The sequence below is a fragment of the Salvelinus fontinalis genome, chromosome 35, assembly GCF_029448725.1.
Source record: "Salvelinus fontinalis isolate EN_2023a chromosome 35, ASM2944872v1, whole genome shotgun sequence".
NCBI classification, from domain to species: Eukaryota; Metazoa; Chordata; class Actinopteri; order Salmoniformes; family Salmonidae; genus Salvelinus; species Salvelinus fontinalis.
The window spans coordinates 23,303,589-23,325,481 of NC_074699.1; the positions used below are offsets into that span (position 1 = coordinate 23,303,589).

At 45.6% G+C, this 21,893-nt stretch overlaps 1 protein-coding gene across 2 annotated transcripts in view; it reads right to left on the reverse strand.

The window, feature by feature from the left end:
- LOC129834583 (solute carrier family 12 member 4-like) overlaps positions 1–21,893 on the reverse strand; it is a 60,174-nt gene that overhangs the window by 27,006 nt on the left and 11,275 nt on the right. The window contains exons 1-12 of one of the 2 annotated variants that reach the window (XM_055899701.1): positions 16,291–16,423; positions 14,448–14,542; positions 13,800–13,931; positions 13,031–13,177; positions 12,581–12,635; positions 12,250–12,380; positions 11,569–11,810; positions 11,003–11,217; positions 1,035–1,199; positions 800–898; positions 540–597; positions 159–333 (exon numbers count right to left, since the gene is read on the reverse strand). In XM_055899701.1, the coding sequence (XP_055755676.1) occupies positions 159–333; positions 540–597; positions 800–898; positions 1,035–1,199; positions 11,003–11,217; positions 11,569–11,810; positions 12,250–12,380; positions 12,581–12,635; positions 13,031–13,177; positions 13,800–13,931; positions 14,448–14,542; positions 16,291–16,408 (1,632 nt within the window). In that variant the 5' untranslated portion in view covers positions 16,409–16,423. Of the gene's footprint in view, positions 1–158; positions 334–539; positions 598–799; positions 899–1,034; positions 1,200–11,002; positions 11,218–11,568; positions 11,811–12,249; positions 12,381–12,580; positions 12,636–13,030; positions 13,178–13,799; positions 13,932–14,447; positions 14,543–16,290; positions 16,424–21,893 lie in introns of those variants that run through there. The other variant, XM_055899700.1, reaches the window with a different exon arrangement.

A 21,893-nucleotide genomic window follows, 5' to 3' on the forward strand; every position in this document is an offset into this window, starting at 1 on the left:
CAGAGCGACTTACAGGAGCAATTAGGGTAAGTGCCTTGCTCAAGAGCACATGGGCATATGTTTTACCTAGTCGGCTCTGGGATTTGAACCAGCAACCTTTCGGTTACTGACACAATGCTCTTAACCGCTAGGCTACCTGCCAAGGTGGCTGGTCCTACCCTGAGGAAGGGGATGATGTTGTCCTTGGCGATGGCCTGTAGGAGACGAGGGGCGCCGGTCAGGGACTGTAGTCCCGCCCCCACGGTGGAGAAGAAGGAGCCAATCACGATGACCCAGGGGGAGGGCCAGGACAGAGTCCCCACAACCAGGTTCTTACTGACTGCATCCCCAAACCTACAGGACAGGAGAGGACATGGACCTGTTAGCGGGGCCATTATCAATACCAACAAACACAGCATCTGAAGTTCTTTGCCATACCAACAAATATAATTACAAGCTTGTACTGCATGTTGTTGAGAAGCAGACAGGCTATTGTCTGGACTTGAATGTATCTTGTGATGTCAAAGATGTGGCCTAATGCTACAGACAAGTTCACTTACTTGTCCCTTAGGACCGCTCCTTCAATACAGGCCCCAAACAGAACCACAGAGCTGAAATCTGACGGCAGGATGTTAAGGAACACACAGAAACACATGCAGTATGGAAGACAGATGTATCTAGACATTGAACAACTTGGGGAGAACACTGCCTATTGACATGGATGAGGAAGAGCTTGCTGTACCGTTTACACCTGCTGTATCCTGTGCACGTGACAAATAAATGTTGATTTGATTTGACTATTGACTCCATGAAAGGATACAGACAAGGGTAGTAGTAGTTATAGCCAAGATGGTTCCAATAGGGATGGACTTCTGAGCATCTTTCAGATCTCCTGATCTGTTGGAGCCTGCCATGATACCTACAGTACAGGGACATGAAGGACACATCAGTTACTGACAACTCTCAGAATGTTGACTCAACCAATCAGTGAACAAAAATGTCTCTGGGTTGCCAGCTGGTGTTGCCAGTTATGGCTCTGGGTTGCCAGGTCTTACCTGTGGCGGAGGGAAAGAAGATTCCCACCAGGAGGGTGAAGGAGGTAGCGATGTCAGCTGAGACGTACAGGCCGAAGCTCTCCACAGCCCCGTGGACGTCTACTGAGGGCAGACCTGCCTTCTCCAAGATCTGACCTTTCTCCAGGTAGTCTCCCCACATGTTATCTAAAACATACATCAGGATCCAAGTTTATAGAAATGCTAGCATCCCATCCACAAAGTAAGAAACGTAATGGCATCCACCTAACGGCACGACAACACCCACCAAAGCTCTACAGAATCACAAATTATTGTTATAATAACAGAAAATGTTTTACAAAGTATATAAGTTCACTTTTTAGATACTTTGCATACAACATGTTTGTAGTGATTTAGCTATGTTTTACTGTAATTACATGTCATCACTATTGTAAAATGGCGTAGCAGTCAGGCGTCTTTTGTCTTCGTCTTGTCCCAGGTATATATTTGCATATTTTTTAAATATTTTTCTTAACCCCAACTTCAACATACTCTCCTGCAACCCATCTCACCGAATGTGGTATGGATCTGCCATTTTCTTTACTTCAGAACCGGAACCCCAACAGAAGCTAGCCAGCTAACTAGCTACTAGCTAGTAGTCAGCTAGCCACTGCTAGTGGTCATCAGCTAACCGTTAGCTCGGACAACTCCTGCCAGTCTGCACAACGCGATTCAACCCAGAGTGTATCGGACTTCTTATTCTCCATATCCTCAGATTCCTACTGCAAGCTCTGAACCTCTCCACCTGGATCATCGCAGCTAGCTAGCTGTCCTGAAGCAAGCACCAATTAGCCTGGAGATAGCCTATGCTAGGCCCATCTCCCGGCTAGCTGAAGAGGTCCATCAGCCACTCCTTTGGCTACAATACCTATTTTGCCAATTGGCCTGGACCCCTTTTTATTGCCGATACGGAGCCCCGCCGATCCTTCACGACTGAACTACCGACGTAATCCGCCGAGGGAGTTTTTCAACTGGCTCCCCCGTCGCAACGTCCCCTGAATGCCCATCTGCTAGCCGCGGCCCGCTAGCTGTCTAGAGCACAGCGGACTGTTAGCTGAAGAAGTCCATCGGGGGGGGGGGGGGCTACTATACCTATTTTGCCAATTGGCCTGAACCCTTTTACTACACGGAGCCCTGCTGATCCATCACGACTGATCTGCCGACGTAACTGTACGAAGGGGCTACAACTGACTTCTCCCGACACAACATCCCTCTAAGGCCCTTCTGTTAGCCCCGGCCCGCTAGCTGTCTGAATCGCCGTGTCTTCAGCTCGCCCAGCTACTCACTGGACCCAATGATCACTCAGCTATGCATGCCTCTCCCTAATGTAAATATGCCTTGTCCATCGCTGTTTTGGTTAGTAATTATTGGCTTATTTCATTGTAGAGCCTCTAGCTCTGTTCAATACGCCTTAGAGGTTCTCCCTTTAGTTCCACCGCCCACACATGCGGTGACCTCAGCTGATTTTAAATGTTGTTTCTAGAGACAATATCTCTCTCATTGTCACTCAATGCATAGGTTTACCTCCACTGTATTCACATCCTACCATACCTTTGTCTGTACATTATGCCTTGAATCTATTCTACCGTGCCCAGAAACCTTCTCCTTTTACTCTCTGTTCCGAACTAGACGACCAGTTCTTATAGCCTTTAGCCGTACCCTTATCCTACTCCTCCTCTGTTCCTCTGGTGATGTAGAGGTTAACCCAGGCCCTGCAGTGCCCAGCTCCACTCCCATTCCCTAGGCGCTCTCATTTGTTGACTTCTGTAACTGTAAAAGCCTTGGTTTCATTCATGTTAACATTAGAAGCCTCCTCCCTAAGTTTGTTTTATTCACTGCTTTAGCACACTCGGCCAACCTGGATGTCCTAGCCGTGTCTGAAGGCCACCAAAAACCCTGACATTTCCATCCCTAACTATAACATTTTCCGACAAGATAGAACTGCCAAAGGGGGCCTGTGCCCAAATAATTAGAGTTTCTACTTTTAGAAATCCACCTTTCCAGAAACAAGTCTCTCACCGTTGCCACTTGCTATAGAGCACCTTCTGGCCCCAGCTGTGCCCTGGACACCATATGGGAATTGATTGCCCCCTATCTATCTTCAGCGCTCGTGCTGTTAGGTGACCTAAACTGGGACATGCTTAACACCCCGGCCATCCTACAATCTAAGCTTGATGCCCTCAATCTCACATAAATGATCAATGAACCTACCAGGTACAACCCCAAATCTGTAAACACGGGCGCCCTCATTGATATCATCCTAACTATCCTGCCCTCCAAATACACCTCTGCTGTCTTCAACCAGGATCTCAGTGATCACTGCCTCATTGCCTGCGTCCATAATGGGTCTCCGGTCAAATGACCACCCCTCATCACTGTCAAACGCTCCCTAAAACAATTCTAATCAACCTGTCCCGGGTATCCTGGGAGGATATTGACCTCATTCCGTCAGTAGAGGATGCCTGGTTATTCTTTAAAAGTGCTTTCCTCACCATCTTAAATAAGCATGCCTTGTTCCAAAAATGTAGAACCAGGAACAGATATAGCCCTTTGTTCACTCCAGACCTGACTGCCCTTGACCAGCACAAAAACATCCTGTGGCATACTGCATTAGCATCGAATACCCCCCGCGATATGCAACTTGTCAGGGAAGTTAGGAACCAATATACACAGGCAGTTAGGAAAGCAAAGGCTAGCTTTTTCAAACAGAAATTTGCATCCTGTAGCACAAACTCCAAAAAGTTCTGGGACACTGTAATGTCTATGGAGAATAAGAGCACCTCTTCCCAACTGCCCACTGCACTGAAGGAAACACAGGAAACACTGTCACCGTCGATAAATCCATGATAATTGAGAATTTCAATGAGCATTTTTTTACGGCTGGCCTTGCTTTCCACCTGGCTACCCCTACCCCGGTCTACAGCCCTGCACCCCCCACAGCAACTTGCCCAAGACTCCCCCATTTCTCTTCACCCAAATCCAGATAGCTGATGTTCTGAAAGAGCTTCAAAATCTGGACCCCTACAAATCAGCCGGGCTAGACAATCTGGACCCTCTCTTCCTAAAATTATCTGCCGAAATTGTTGCAACCCCTATTACTAGCCTGTTCAACCTCTCTTTCGTATCGTCTGAGATCCCCAAAGATTGGAAAGCTGCCGCGGTCATCCCCCTCTTCAAACGGGGAGTCACTCTAGTCCCAAATTGCTACAAACCTATATCTATCCTGCCCTGCCTTTCTAAGCTCTCTGGAGTGTTTGGAGGGGGGGAGTAGTCGCATTCAGCTTCGCTCCACAGGTAGTATTACCATTTCATTTTCATTTTCATTACAGTACAACGGTTTGATTTGTTTGATCTTAGCTAGCTACATAGCCGTCTTTGTATCAAACATAAATGTGTAGTTATTGAGGTTCGCTAGCCAGCTATTTTCGTCCCAACGTAACGTAACGTAGTCAACACTGCTAGCTAGCCAGCTAGCCACCGAATAGCAGCACTGTAGAAACGAATGCATTACAACGGAACGACTTGATTAGTGTAGTGTTGGCTAGCTACACAGTTGTCTTTGCTATCTTTGATTTGTTTGATCTTAGCTAGCTACTTAGGTAAAGTCCCCCCTTATCTCAGCTCGCTGGTCACCATAGCAACGCCCACCCGTAGCACGCGCTCCAGCAGGTATATCTCTCTGGTCACCCCCAAAACCAATTCTTCCTTTGGCCGCCTCTCCTTCCAGTTCTCTGCTGCCAATGACTGGAACGAACTACAAAAATCTCTTAAACTGGAAACACTTATCTCCCTCACTAGCTTTAAGCACCAGCTGTCAGAGCAGCTCATAGATTACTGCACCTGTACATAGCCCATCTATAATTTAGCCCAAACAACTACCTCTTTACCTACTGTATTTATTTATTTTGCTCCTTTGCACCCCATTATTTCTATCTCTACTTTGCACCTTCTTCCACTGCAAACCAACCATTCCAGTGTTATTTTTTACTTGCTATATTGTATTTACTTCGCCACCATGGCCTTTTTATATTTTTATTTATTTATATATATATTTTGTTTGCCTTCACCTCCCTTATCTCACCTCACTTGCTCATATTGTATATAGACTTATTTTTCACTGTATTATTGACTGTATGTTTGTTTTACTCCATGTGTAACTATGTGTTGTTGTATGTGTCGAACTGCTTTGCTTTATCTTGGCCAGGTCGCAATTGTAAATGAGAACGTGTTCTCAATTTGCCTACCTGGTTAAATAAAGGTGAAATAAATAAATAAATAAATAAACATAGCCGTCTTTGTGTCAAAGATAATTGTGTAGTTATTGAGGTTCGCTAGCCAGCTATTTTCGTCCTAACGTAACGTAACGTAGTCAACCCTGCTAGCTAGCCAGCTAGCCACCGAATAGCAGCACTGTAGAAACGATTACATTACAACGGAACGAGTTGATTAGTGTAGTGTTAGCTAGCTACATAGTTGTCTTTGCTATCTTTGTATCTACGATAATTGTGTAGTTTTGAGTAATTATCGGTTAGCTAGCCAGCTATTTTTGTCCGCCGCGCTGCCGTTCTCCTACCTAGTCAACACTGCTAGCTAACACTGCTAGCTAGCCAACTTCTACCGAATAGCAGCACTGTAGAAACTTACATTACAACGGAACGACTTGATTAGCGTAGTGTTAGCTAGCTACATAGTTGTCTTTGCTGTCCTTGTATCCAAGATAATTGTGTAGTTTAGAGAAATTTAGAGAAATTGTCGAGGTTACCTAGCCAGTTACACTTTCAACAACGCAGCCACTGCTAGCCAGCCTACTTCACCAGCCAGCAGTACTATATCATTTTAGTCAATAAGATTTTTTATTTTTTTTTGCAACGTAAGCTTAACTTTCTGAACATTCGAGACGTGTAGTCCACTTGTCATTCTAATCTCCTTTGCATTAGCGTAGCCTCTTCTGTAGCCTGTCAACTATGTGTCTGTCTATCCCTGTTCTCTCCTCTCTGCACAGACCATACAAACGCTTCACACCGCGTGGCCGCGGCCACCCTAACTTGGTGGTCCCAGCCCGCACGACCCACGTGGAGTTCCAGGTCTCCGGTAGCCTCTGGAACTGCCGATCTGCGGCCAACAAGGCAGAGCTCATCTCAGCCTATGCTTCCCTCCAGTCCTTCGACTTCTTGGCACTGACGGAAACATGGCTCACCACAGATAACACTGCTACTCCTACTGCTCTCTCTTCGTCTGCCCACGTGTTCTCGCACACCCCGAGAGCTTCTGGTCAGCGGGGTGGTGGCACCGGGATCCTCATCTCTCCCAAGTGGTCATTCTCTCTTTCTCCCCTTACCCATCTGTCTATCGCCTCCTTTGAATTCCATGCTGTCACAGTTACCAGCCCTTTCAAGCTTAACATCCTTATCATTTATCGCCCTCCAGGTTCCCTCGGAGAGTTCATCAATTAGCTTGATGCCTTGATAAGCTCCTTTCCTGAGTACGGCTCACCTCTCACAGTTCTGGGTGACTTTAACCTCCTCACGTCTACCTTTGACTCATTCCTCTCTGCCTCCTTCTTTCCACTCCTCTCCTCTTTTGACCTCACCCTCTCACCTTCCCCCCCTACTCACAAGGCAGGCAATACGCTTGACCTCATCTTTACTAGATGCTGTTCTTCCACTAACCTCATTGCAACTCCCCTCCAAGTCTCCGACCACTACCTTGTATCCTTTTCCCTCTCGCTCTCATCCAACACTTCCCACACTGCCCCTACTCGGATGGTATCGCGCCGTCCCAACCTTCGCTCTCTCTCCCCCGCTACTCTCTCCTCTTCCATCCTATCATCTCTTCCCCCTGCTCAAACCTTCTCCAACCTATCTCCTGATTCTGCCTCCTCAACCCTCCTCTCCTCCCTTTCTGCATCCTTTGACTCTCTATGTCCCCTATCCTCCAGGCCGGCTCGGTCCTCCCCTCCCGCTCCGTGGCTCGACGACTCATTGCGAGCTCACAGAACAGGGCTCCGGGCAGCCGAGCGGAAATGGAGGAAAACTCGCCTCCCTGCGGACCTGGCATCCTTTCACTCCCTCCTCTCTACATTTTCCTCTTCTGTCTCTGCTGCTAAAGCCACTTTCTACCACTCTAAATTCCAAGCATCTGCCTCTAACCCTAGGAAGCTCTTTGCCACCTTCTCCTCCCTCCTGAATCCTCCTCCCCCTCCCCCCCCCTCCTCCCTCTCTGCAGACGACTTCGTCAACCTTTTCGAAAAGAAGGTCAACGACATCCGATCCTCGTTTGCTAAGTCAAACGACACCGCTGGTTCTGCTCACACTGCCCTACCCTGTGCTCTGACCTCTTTCTCCCCTCTCTCTCCAGATGAAATCTCGCATCTTGTGACGGCCGGCCGCCCAACAACCTGCCCGCTTGACCCTATCCCCTCCTCTCTTCTCCAGACCATTTCCGGAGACCTTCTCCCTTACCTCACCTCGCTCATCAACTCATCCTTGACCGCTGGCTACGTCCCGTCTTCAAGAGAGCGAGAGTTGCACCCCTTCTGAAAAAACCTACACTCGATCCCTCCGATGTCAACAACTACAGACCAGTATCCCTTCTTTCTTTTCTCTCCAAAACTCTTGAACGTGTCGTCCTTGGCCAGCTCTCCTGCTATCTCTCTCAGAATGACCTTCTTGATCCAAATCAGTCAGGTTTCAAGACTAGTCACTCAACTGAGACTGCTCTTCTCTGTATCACGGAGGCGCTCCGCACTGCTAAAGCTAACTCTCTCTCCTCTGCTCTCATCCTTCTAGACCTATCGGCTGCCTTCGATACTGTGAACCATCAGATCCTCCTCTCCACCCTCTCCGAGTTGGGCATCTCCGGCGCGGCCCACGCTTGGATTGCGTCCTACCTGACAGGTCGCTCCTACCAGGTGGCGTGGCGAGAATCTGTCTCCTCACCACGCGCTCTCACCACTGGTGTCCCCCAGGGCTCTGTTCTAGGCCCTCTCCTATTCTCGCTATACACCAAGTCACTTGGCTCTGTCATAACCTCACATGGTCTCTCCTATCATTGCTATGCAGACGACACACAATTAATCTTCTCCTTTCCCCCTTCTGATGACCAGGTGGCGAATCGCATCTCTGCATGTCTGGCAGACATATCAGTGTGGATGATGGATCACCACCTCAAGCTGAACCTCGGCAAGACGGAGCTGCTCTTCCTCCCGGGGAAGGACTGCCCGTTCCATGATCTCGCCATCACGGTTGACAACTCCATTGTGTCCTCCTCCCAGAGCGCTAAGAACCTTGGCGTGATCCTGGACAACACCCTGTCGTTCTCAACTAACATCAAGGCGGTGGCCCGTTCCTGTAGGTTCATGCTCTACAACATCCGCAGAGTACGACCCTGCCTCACACAGGAAGCGGCGCAGGTCCTAATCCAGGCACTTGTCATCTCCCGTCTGGATTACTGCAACTCGCTGTTGGCTGGGCTCCCTGCCTGTGCCATTAAACCCCTACAACTCATCCAGAACGCCGCAGCCCGTCTGGTGTTCAACCTTCCCAAGTTCTCTCACGTCACCCCGCTCCTCCGCTCTCTCCACTGGCTTCCAGTTGAAGCTCGCATCCGCTACAAGACCATGGTGCTTGCCTACGGAGCTGTGAGGGGAACGGCACCTCAGTACCTTCAGGCTCTGATCAGGCCCTACACCCAAACAAGGGCACTGCGTTCATCCACCTCTGGCCTGCTCGCCTCCCTACCACTGAGGAAGTACAGTTCCCGCTCAGCCCAGTCAAAACTGTTCGCTGCTCTGGCACCCCAATGGTGGAACAAACTCCCTCACGACGCCAGGACAGCGGAGTCAATCACCACCTTCCGGAGACACCTGAAACCCCACCTCTTCAAGGAACACCTAGGATAGGATAAAGCAATCCTTCTGACCCCCCCCCCCCCCCTTAAAAGATTTAGATGCACTATTGTAAAGTGGCTGTTCCACTGGATGTCATAAGGTGAATGCACCAATTTGTAAGTCGCTCTGGATAAGAGCGTCTGCTAAATGACTTAAATGTAATGTAAATGAAAGCCAAGTTAACACACAGATCACCTACCATTTCGAATCCCACCATACCTTCTCTGCTATGCAATCTGGTTTCCGAGCTGGTCATGGGTGCACCTCAGCCACGCTCAAGGTCCTAAACGATATCATAACCGCCATTGATAAGAGACAATACTGTGCAGCTGTATTCATCGACCTGGCCAAGGCTTTCGACTCTGTCAATCACCACATTTCTTATCGGCAGACTCGACTGCCTTGGTTTCTCAAATGACTGCCTCGCCTGGTTCACCAACTACTTCTCGGATAGAGTTCAGTGTGTCAAATCGGAGAGCCTGTTGTCCGGACCTCTGGCAGTCTCATTGCGGGTGCCACAGGGTTCAATTCTCGGGCAGACTCTCTTCTCTGTATACATCAATGATGTTGCTCTTGCTGCTGGTGATTCTCTGATCCACCTCTACGCAGACGACACCATTTTGTATAATTCTGGCCCTTCTTTGGACACTGTGTTAACTAACCTCCAGACGAGCTTCAATGCCATACAACTCTATTTCCGTGGCCTCCAACTGCTCTTAAATGCAAGTAAAACTAAATGCATGCTCTTCAACCGATCGCTGCCCACACCTGCCTGCCCGTCCAGCATCCCTACTCTGGACGGTTCTGACTCAGAATATGTGGACAACTATAAATACCAAGGTGTCTGGCTAGACTGTAAACTCTCCTTCCAGACTCATATTAAGCGTCTCCAATCAAAAATTAAATCTAGAATCGGCTTCCTATTTTGCAACAATGCCTCCTTCACTCATGCTGCCAAACATACCCTCGTAAAACTGACTATCCTACTGATCCTTGACTTCAGCGATGTCATTTACAAAATGGCCTCCAACACTCTACTCAGCAAACTGGATGCACTCTATCACAGTGCCATCTGTTTTGTCACCAAAGCCCCATATACTACCCACCACTGCGACCTGTATGCTCTCGTTGGCTGGCCCTCGCTTCATATTTGTCGCCAAACCCACTGGCTCCAGGTCATCTACAAGTCTTTGCTAGGTAAAGCCCCGCCTTACCTCAGCTCACTGGTCACCATAGCAGCACCCATATGTAGCACATGCTCCAGCAGGTATATCTCACTAGTCACCCCCTAAGCCAATTCCTCCCTTGGCCGCCTTTCCTTCAAGTTCTCTGCTGCCAATGACTGGAACGAACTGCAAAAATCACTGAAGCTGGAGACTCACGTATCCCTCGCTAACTTTAAGCACCAGCTGTCAGAGCAGCTCACAGATCACTGCACCTGTACATAGCTCATCTGTAAATGGCCGATCCAACTACCTCATTCCCCATACTGTTATTTATTTTATTTATTTTCATCTGTTGCACCCCAGTATCTCTACTTGCACATTCATCTTCTGCACATCTATCACTCCAGTGTTTAATTGCTATATTGTAATTATTTTGCCACTATGACCTATTTATTGCCTTTACCTCGCTTATCCTACCTCATTTGCACACACCTTTTCTATTGTATTATTGACTGCATGTTTGTAAATTCCATGTGTAACTCTGTGTTGTTGTTTGTGTCGCACTGCTTTGCTTTATCTTGGTCAGGTCGCAGTTGTAAATGAGAACTGGTTCTCAACTAGCCTACCTGGTTAAATAAAGGTAAAGCAAATAAAAATAAATAAAAGTGGATGTGGCTCTGCTGCCCCCTAGCTGGCTGGCCCCCATTGGCTATAGTAATAGGGTGAAGTTGCCCCCAGATGCTAATCTTGGGTCAGTTATACATTTCCCCCCACTAATGGTTAAGGTAAGGACTGTGGGAGGGGGAAGCTGATCTTAGATCTGTATCCTAGACCCAGGAGCGTGGTAATAGCCATATCATTACAAATATGGTCCATCCTCTGACTTTGGTCTTTACCTCTGATGATGCCGCTGGCCAGTCCTGGTATTCCCTGTATCTCTGTAACGTTGTTCTGGTTGAAGTAGTCGTCACATTGAGGACTACTCATGTTGCCAGAGCTACAGAAGTTCCTCCACAGCTGACTAGGTACAGTCACATTGCCCTCTAGAACCGTCTTACTACACACGTCAAACTGATCTCTCACCAATGTCCTGTTACCCAACATACAGATCCTGGAGAAAGAGGAATATTATTGGTTCTGATTATCAACAGAGTGATGATAACATGTCATGATAATGTGATGATATGTGTTTTCACTCTACTTTAGATCAGATATTAGCTATATAATAGCTACACTGAAAAACATCTACAGTATGCATACAGTAGCTAGAACTTTAGGACAAAGTTCAACAATGGAAATTGAATTTTATCTCCATTGACCATTCCAGCCAGCGGAACAGCAAGTGTTTTTGCTTCCGTCGGGGACAAACTGATCATTAACACCAAATTAAATGCACATCAATTATACCATTATTCCCATTTCCTGTTTAGACAAAGAAGTAAAAAAATCCCCATTGCCTTACGAGAAGTCGGGCGGTTGGAAAACGGACTTAATGGCCCCGGCGTAGATGGAGACGATAGAGATGATGACACAGGCCAGGAAGAGAGAGGCCAGCTTGTTGACGTATTTCACCCCCACAAAGACCACCACGGCCATGAGGCTGAGACAGATGGTGCCGTACACCCTCATGTTGTTGAGGATGGCACTGTCGCCCCCGTGGTGGTCGCTGGCGTGGAAGATGGCCGCCTGGGGAACCAGGTATTTCTGGGAGAGGACAATGACAACAGAAGTAATTTAGGTACACTTTCTGTGAGACACACACATTTAATACCTTATATGTACATTCATAATGCACTTATAATGGCTTCTACAACTCACTATACAGTAAGAGCAGAACAGAAGCCTTTCACTTTAAATGTATTTTTAGTACTCTGAATATATGAATATCAGTCATATACTACAGTCTACAACAGCAACATTATGTGGACCAAATGTTTGTTCAGCTAATGTTATTGGATCCCATTTTTACATGTAAGTTACTCCATCTCAATATGATTGAGTACATTGACCTATTTTACTGTGGTATATTGGCTGCATCCCAAATTGCACCCTATCCCTACATATTACACTACTATAGGTCCTGATCAAAAGTAGTGCACTAAATAGGGAATAGGGTGCCATTTGGGAGCAGATGATAACTCACCAGGAAGATCTCTATAGCTCCCAGTATGTACATGGCAGCAGCGAAGGTTGTTCCCAGGTAGAAACAGATTCCTACAGCCCCCCCAAACTCAGCACCCAGGGAACGAGAGATCATGAAGTACGCCCCTCCGGCTACAACAGAGAGCAGAACAGAGTTAACATGGATGAAACTGGTCAGAATAGACTGACGGTGGGATCATTTGTTAGTCATGTCATAAAAAATGATATTATCCTGTTAATGTCATGTTTATGTAACTGTTACAACTAAAGTGTTTTAAGTGTAAAATGTAAGTTTGGATTCTCAGTCTTCAAAGCTTGTACTCTACCCTCACCTGGGACAACACCATTTGTAGCTATGGCACTCATGGATATGGCAGTGAGCATTGTCTGTCAAACAGGAGAGAATGTGAACACCATCAAATAAGGCCAGGCCAGTCAGTCTTTATGAGACCAATACACTCTGCTCTTTATCCACATAATAAACACACTTAGCAATAGAGGCATCACTTGTCATTGGACAACTGAACAGAATTCATCAATCATATTGGAAAGGTTGAGACATAAACCACAAATATATTACATGTCCTTTGGAGTAAACAGCAGGGTGTGGAAACTGCTGTGGGTTCTATTCAGCCTGGTAATGTTAACTGGCTGACTGGCTGGTGACCCAGTTTTAACAGGGGGTTTGGCAAGTGGACAAGAATAGCGTGTCAATGGTCTTCTAACATTGCCAGACTGTGTGTGTGTGCATCCACAATGTGTGTGTGTGTGTGTGTACTAACACATGAGCAGCACATGAGGACGATGAGGAATGACTGGACGATGCCGGCTGTGCCCACGATCCACGTTAGGCGAAGGAACAGGATGACACCAAAGATGTTCTGTAGACAGGGCAGGTAGACTCCCATCAGGGTACCCATGTTGGGGGACTGCAGAGAGAGAGAGATGAAGTGAGAAAGAGAGTGAGTGAGACAGGGCGAGAGAACAAACAGACAGAGAGAGAGAGGGATTACAATAATGAAAGAGAGACAGAGAAAGAGAGACAGAGAAATTAAGAAAGAGAACAGAGAGAGAGAGCGAGGGAGAGAGGAAAAATTCATAAGAATGTTAATTTCATCATTACAGTCTTAATCTAATCTCAATCAGGAAGGGAAAAGGAACCAAACATATATAGTGACAGAAAGAAGACAGATGTGAGTGATTTGGTTGTTAAGATAACTATGATAGTACTGCTGTAGTTTCCCATATTTGTGTGAGTAGTGTGTTTCAGTGTCTATGTTTTTGTGTGTGTTTCTGAATATGGTATGTAGCACAGATAGACCCACAGGAAATGACTAATTGATCAGAATTATTGATCAGGTAAAATATTGATCAACTCTCACCAGGGGGCCCACAGGGCACAGCCTGTAACAAACAGGCACCAACACAACCCAAAGCACACGCATGCAAGCTCAGATCCAAACATGCGCAGAGACAGAGGGGTAGAGAGAGAGAGACTAAAGCCTGTTTGAATCTCAAAAGAAGAGAGAGGTAGTTTTTGTGACTTCTGACCTTTGGGGCCTTCCTGCGTGACGTCTCTGTGTTCTCGGCCTCCTCGTGCTCCCTGGCCCCCTGGGTAATGTTGGTGTAGTTAACCAGCCGGCTGAGGAGGGACGACACCTTGGGACGGATGTCCAACTCCTCCTGCAGGACAGGGACAGCAGAACAGGGAACAGTTTGAGCTGGATTGGTACCTGATGTGTCTGTGGGGTGTAATAGCCTACAGTAAAAGGGTATTATAGTGCAGTGTAAGGAACTAAATTTGTATAGGTTGAAGGAGGAGTGGTGGTCTATCTAGTGATCGATCAATCTAGGCAGTTGAGATTAGCAAATACTGATGTTAAAAGGTGATATGTTGTGTATAATCAGGTCATGTATTAGTGTCACAGAGCCACTCTTAAAATAACTGTCCAGTGAAAATATCACTTTTATTCTGTTAACTCACACCCAAATAATGTTGTTGACTCATCCTATGCTCCTATCTGTGGCCAAATCATAATTTGGAGAACAAACACCCACCAACATTCCAACACAAAAAAGCAGTTAACATATTTAATTACACTTTTTTTGGAAGGAAAACTATTTCACTCAAATTGTAATTAATTATAGGTCATATTTCCTCGAAATCTGGAAACACTGGATTGTTCTTTAAAGACAGACCTCAAACAAGGCCAGGTTCCTGTCATAGAAATCAGTCTTCCTGTCAGCATCTGCACTGCTGAGGAAAGGGCTATCCTCCTTGTGATTTCCATGGCCTGAAAAAAGAGATAGAAGAAGAGAAATATAACATTTATAAAGTAGGCAAGAATAACATGTATAAATAAAGTAGGCAAGAATAACATGTATAAATAAAGTAGGCAAGGATAACATGTATAAAGTAGGCAAGGATAACATGTATAAAGTAGGCAAGGATAACATTTTCAACCAGTACCTTGGTAAGATAAACAGGGGTTATTATAAAGTATGAAATGTGATAATGAGAGAGTTTGTGATCAGTTCCCATCATGCATGCTGGTGCTCTATTGTAAACCAGCAGTCTGTTTGTGATCAGTTCCCATCATGCATGCTGGTGCTCTATTGTAAACCAGCAGTCTGTTTGTGATCAGTTCCCATCATGCATGCTGGTGCTCTATTGTAAACCAGCAGTCTGTTTGTGATCAGTTCCCATTCATGCATGCTGGTGCTCTATTGTAAACTAGCAGTCTGTTTGTGATCAGTTCCCATCATGCATGCTGGTGCTCTATTGTAAACCAGCAGTCTGTTTGTGATCAGTTCCCATCATGCATGCTGGTGCTCTATTGTAAACCAGCAGTCTGTTTGTGATCAGTTCCCATCATGCATGCTGGTGCTCTATTGTAAACCAGCAGTCTGTTTGTGATCAGTTCCCATCATGCATGCTGGTGCTCTATTGTAAACCAGCAGTCTGTTTGTGATCAGTTCCCATCATGCATGCTGGTGCTCTATTGTAAACCAGCAGTCTGTTTGTTTTCATCTCAACCAACACGTTGAAACATAAAAACACCGAAAAATGACATTTGAGACAAATAAACTTTAGCGATATCTGTAGAGGTTACAGGAAAAGGGACGACTAATAATAACTACAGTACTATAGCCATCAAAACCATGCAACGATGCAACCCTGTCAACCACAGTATATACGGTCTTATATACGGTCTATGGTGCTAACTGTGATGAATCTCCAAGTTAGTTCCCACAGTCTGCCTACAACCTACAGTATGACATCACTGTCTGTCTCAGTCTCCCACTCCCACGTTCAAAGTCATCAACCCCGGCAGCTGCTATGTGAGGTATACTGTAACCAGAGACCTGCGTCCTACACTATTATACTCCTTTTAATGTCTTTAGCATATCAGGCACAGAGAAAAGAGGAAGGAATTAACTCAAACCCTCTATTGCAAAATGTTTCAACCCAGCATTGCTGATCAAGATTAATGTGATGTCATTAAACAAGATTGAGCAATTGAGCGACTTCTCTTGCATCACCAGTAAGCAAAGCATTCACCCAAAGATAAATTCATATCCAAACATCATCCAGGCAAAAACTAAAATCAGTCAATGTTAAATAGAGCAGAGACGACAAAAAAGTTGCTTTGTAATTTCTCACTGGTTTAAACTCTGTTCTCTGTTTCTCTTGATACATCAAGCTGAGGCAGGATATGAGCCTGGGGCTACTGGCAGTGCACACAGCATCTGTGTGATATGATAATACACGACACACAAACCAATCTATTTCTAGAAATTAGGATCCTGACCTTTGGCTCATCAGAGAGCATGACAAGTCGTCGAGTCTCTTCAAACAATATTTGCTTGCAGCCCAAATCCAACCGGTTACATTACTAACATCCTGAGCCACAGACAATTACCCAACTGCTGTACCCTATAAGTAGGGCTGAACACGAAACACACAATGCTAACTTCTCTCCGGCATCTATTCTAAAACTAGACCCATGCTGGTTCTGTGGTGCCAAGGTTCTCTACTCACCTGTCTCCGGTACCACAGTGTTCAGTACCTCAGTGCTGCTGAGGGTGATCATGCTGCCACAGTGTGTGCAGAGAGCAGTGTACTGTGATCTCTGGCTCGGGACATAGTCGGGCGCCATTCAGAACACACTGTCACACAGGGCAAACTGTCACTCACTGAGGGGCTTGGGCCAGAACACACAGCGTGAGGCTGCACACACACACACACACACACACACACACACACACACACACACACACACACACACACACACACACACACACACACACACACACACACACACACACACACACACACACACACACACACACACACACACACAGGAGGGGGAGTGCACACACAGGAGTGAGTACACACAAGCACGCAGGCACACATACATATATACTGTGGGTTGTAGAGCAGAGGCCAGAGCAAACACACAGTAAGCATATGAAGATCTCAAAGTATTTCACAACTACGTACAACGCATAATGGCATCTCAAAATGATATGCTGTGAAACATTTAGAAAAAATGGCCCACCTAATCACTAATGATGAGGGAGTCAACTCCTCGTACCATTTCTGAGATTAGATGGGAATACGTGTGTAAAGACCTAACACTCACTCACTAGTATGATGTAATTGAAAATGGGCAGGGAAAGAGACAAGATCAAATCAATTCAAATACTGTCCTCTAGTGTCAGTTTGCTGTTAGTGCCATGTGAGAACATGACAGGAAGGATGTCACTGTGTTTGTGTTTACATTGCAATGTGCATGCCATCATAGCGTCAGTTCTAAACAATGACCGAAGGATGCTGAACTTGAAAACAACATATAATCCTTTATCTCTGTCTGTACTGTTCGCTTATATGTTTCCAAATGTCTCTCTCTCTCTACCACAACACCCTCCTCATGTCGGTCTTATTAAAAGGATGGAGGGTATGGGGACGGGGTGCCGTTTGTAAAGTTGATCCAGAGGGGGTTCTCCTGACCTGACGTTTGATGTCTAATTAAAACAGATGAAAGATTAACAGAACTGTTATGAACGACTCACAGAGAGCCCCCCCTGAGTTCCACTGCGCTGAAAGAACAGCACACAGGGATTTACAACGACAGGTCCCAACAAGTCAACGAACAAAAATGCCTCTGAGCCACAAGATCAAACGACTGCCAACAAAGTGAGACAGACTACCAACCCTGCAGAGCGTCCCGCCCCTCCTGCTGTGCTGACCAGGCACCTCTGTCTAAACGCCTTGTTACTATTAGACAGCACATTACTGGCAGCATTCACTTGAGCTTTTTACACAGAGAAATAGTATGACTACCCAAGTTTCCAAAGCTATCCAGACCTATAATGAAGTTGTTTTATATGTGCTTAACTGAAGAGGTCTTTGAACTAGGCCTATTACTAGAATTGTCCAAATATCCCTGGTGTAGTGAAGTTACAGGCCAACTTCCATCTGCAGAATGAATTGTCAAAATATCCCTGGTGTAGTGAAGTTACAGGCCAACTTCCATCTGCAGAATGAATTGTCCAAATATCCCTGGTGTAGTGAAGTTACAGGCCAACTTCCATCTGCAGAATGAATTGTCCAAATATCCCTGGTGTAGTGAAGTTACAGGCCAACTTCCATCTGCAGAATGAATTGTCCAAATATCCCTGGTGTAGTGAAGTTACAGGCCAACTTCCATCTGCAGAATGAATTGTCCAAATATCCCTGGTGTAGTGAAGTTACAGGCCAACTTCCATCTGCAGAATGAATTGTCCAAATATCCCTGGTGTAGTGAAGTTACAGGCCAACTTCCATCTGCAGAATGAATTGTCCAAATATCCCTGGTGTAGTGAAGTTACAGGCCAACTTCCATCTGCAGAATGAATTGTCAAAATATCCCTGGTGTAGTGAAGTTACAGGCCAACTTCCATCTGCAGAATGAATTGTCAAAATATCCCTGGTGTAGTGAAGTTACAGGCCAACTTCCATCTGCAGAATGAATTGTCCAAATATCCCTGGTGTAGTGAAGTTACAGGCCAACTTCCATCTGCAGAATGAATTGTCCAAATATCCCTGGTGTAGTGAAGTTACAGGCCAACTTCCATCTGCAGAATTAATTGTCCAAATATCCCTGGTGTAGTGAAGTTACAGGCCAACTTCCATCTGCAGAATGAATTGTGGAAGATCCTTCTTTACTCTGTTCCTAGTTCCAACCGCTTCTTTCTTTGTCTTTTTACATTTAATACAAAGCAGACTATTAGCCAAGATATGAACGAATACCATATTTGCAGATTATTTGAAGCTTTAAACACACCAGTAAAACCACCACACATTTGGTTGCCATATTTTCAATGTGGTCCCATTCAAACACAGGAAACAGGAAAAGGCAAGTCCAAATGGTCTAGTAAGCACTAGGGTGGGGCACCAATTGAGCTTGTGTCTTGTTGTGTAAAGGCCTGTGATCAGTGCTGCTGTGTGCCACCGTTAAAACAACCACTAAGACCAAAGTGTTCCTGACCTGTTACTTACCTGTCAATCAATAAACAATCAATAGAAGAGCGGTGAAGTCCACCTAATGGAAACACAGGCTGTATCTGCTTGACAATCTTCTCCCTGATAGATATATACAATGAACCAATACCCTAGACTAGAGTCTGCCTGACACAGCACTATACCCTAGACTAGTCTGACTGACACAGAACTATACGCTAGACTAGAGTCTGCCTGACACAGAACTCTACCCTAGACTAGAGTCTGACTGACACAGAACTATACCCTAGACTAGAGTCTGATTGACATAGAACTATACCCTAGACTAGAGTCTGCCTGACACAGAACTATACCCTAGACTAGAGTCTGCCTGACACAGAACTCTACCCTAGACTAGAGTCTGACTGACACAGAACTATACCCTAGACTAGTCTGACTGACACAGAACTATACCCTAGACTAGTCTGACTGACACAGAACTATACCCTAGACTAGACTCTGCCTGACACAGCACTATACCCTAGACTAGAGTCTGCCTGACACAGCACTATACCCTAGACTAGTCTGACTGACACAGAACTATACCCTAGACAAGAGTCTGATTGACACAGAACTATACCCTAGACTAGAGTCTGCCTGACACAGCACTATACCCTAGACCAGTCTGACTGACACAGAACTATACCCTAGACTAGAGTCTGATTGACACAGAACTATACCCTAGACTAGTCTGCCTGACACAGAACTATACCCTAGACTAGACTCTGCCTGACACAGCACTATACCCTAGACTAGAGTCTGCCTGACACAGCACTATACCCTAGACTAGTCTGCCTGACACAGCACTATACCCTAGACTAGTCTGCCTGACACAGCACTATACCCTAGACTAGTCTGCCTGACACAGCACTATACCCTAGACTAGTCTGGCTGACACAGAACTATACCCTAGACTAGAGTCTGCCTGACACAGAACTATACCATAGACTAGTCTGCCTGACACAGAACTATACCATAGGCTAGTCTGACTGACACAGAACTATACCATAGACTAGTCTGACTGACACAGAACTATACTCTAGACTAGTCTGACTGACACAGAACTATACCCTAGACTAGTCTGCCTGACACAGGACTATACCCTAGACTAGAGTCTGCCTGACACAGAACTATACCATAGACTAGAGTCTAACTGACACAGAACTATACCATAGACTAGAGTCTGACTGACACAGAACTATACCATAGACTAGAGTCTGACTGACACAGAACTATACCCTAGACTAGACTGACAAACAGAACTATACCATAGACTAGAGACTGACTGACACAGAACTATACCCTAGACTAGAGTCTGACTGACACAGAACTATACCCTAGACTAGAGTCTGTCTGACACAGAACTATACCATAGACTAGTCTGACTGACACAGAACTATACCCTAGACTAGTCTGACTGACACAGAACTATACCATAGACTAGAGACTGACTGACACAGAACTATACCCTAGACTAGTCTGCCTCACACAGAACTATAGCCTAGACTAGAGTCTGCCTGACACAGAACTATAACCTAGACTAGAGTCTGCCTGACACAGCACTATACCCTAGACCAGTCTGACTGACACAGAACTATACCCTAGACTAGAGTCTGACTGACACAGAACTATACCCTAGACTAGTCTGACTGACACAGAACTATACCCTAGACTAGTCTGACTGACACAGAACTATACCCTAGACTAGTCTGACTGACACAGAACTATACCCTAGACTAGTCTGACTGACACAGAACTATACCCTAGACTAGTCTGACTGACACATAACTATACCCTAGACTAGTCTGACTGACACAGAACTATACTCTAGACTAGAGTCTGCCTGACACAGAACTATACCATAGACTAGAGTCTGACTGACACAGAACTATACCCTAGACTAGTCTGACTGACACAGAACTCTACCCTAGACTAGTCTGACTGACACAGAACTATACCCTAGACTAGTCTGACTGACACAGAACTATACCCTAGACTAGTCTGACTGACACAGAACTATACCATAGACTAGAGTCTGACTGACACATAACTATACCCTAGACTAGTCTGACTGACACAGAACTATACCCTAGACTAGTCTGACTGACACAGAACTATACCATAGACTAGAGTCTGACTGACACAGAACTATACCCTAGACTAGTCTGACTGACACAGAACTATACCCTAGACTAGTCTGACTGACACAGAACTATACCCTAGACTAGTCTGACTGACACAGAACTATACCCTAGACTAGTCTGACTGACACAGAACTATACCCTAGACTAGTCTGACTGACACAGAACTATACCATAGACTAGAGTCTGACTGACACAGAACTATACCCTAGACTAGTCTGACTGACACAGAACTATACCATAGACTAGAGTCTGACTGACACAGAACTCTACCCTAGACTAGTCTGACTGACACAGAACTATACCATAGACTAGAGTCTGACTGACACAGAACTATACCCTAGACTAGTCTGACTGACACAGAACTATACCATAGACTAGAGTCTGACTGACACAGAACTCTACCCTAGACTAGTCTGACTGACACAGAACTATACCCTAGACTAGTCTGACTGACACAGAACTATACCCTAGACTAGTCTGACTGACACAGAACTATACCATAGACTAGAGTCTGCCTGACACAGAACTATACTCTAGACTAGAGTCTGCCTGACACAGAACTATACCATAGACTAGAGTCTGCCTGACACAGAACTATACTCTAGACTAGTCTGACTGACACAGAACTATACCATAGACTAGTCTGACTGACACAGAACTATACCATAGACTAGTCTGACTGACACAGAACTATACCCGAGACTAGAGTATGACTGACACAGAACCAGTGTCCACACCCAACACAGTTGGTGACATGCAACCTTGCTGGTCCCAGACAATGGTCAGAATCTTCTCATCTCTAAGAAAGGCACAGTGAGCGTCAGCATCAAAAGAACCCGATAGATGTTCTGGACCCAGATTCACAGAACACTTCTAACACAAAAACTTAAGAAGCTTCTTTTATTTTTTATTTATTTTTTTTATATTTTTTTTTATCCCATTTTCTCCCCAATTTTC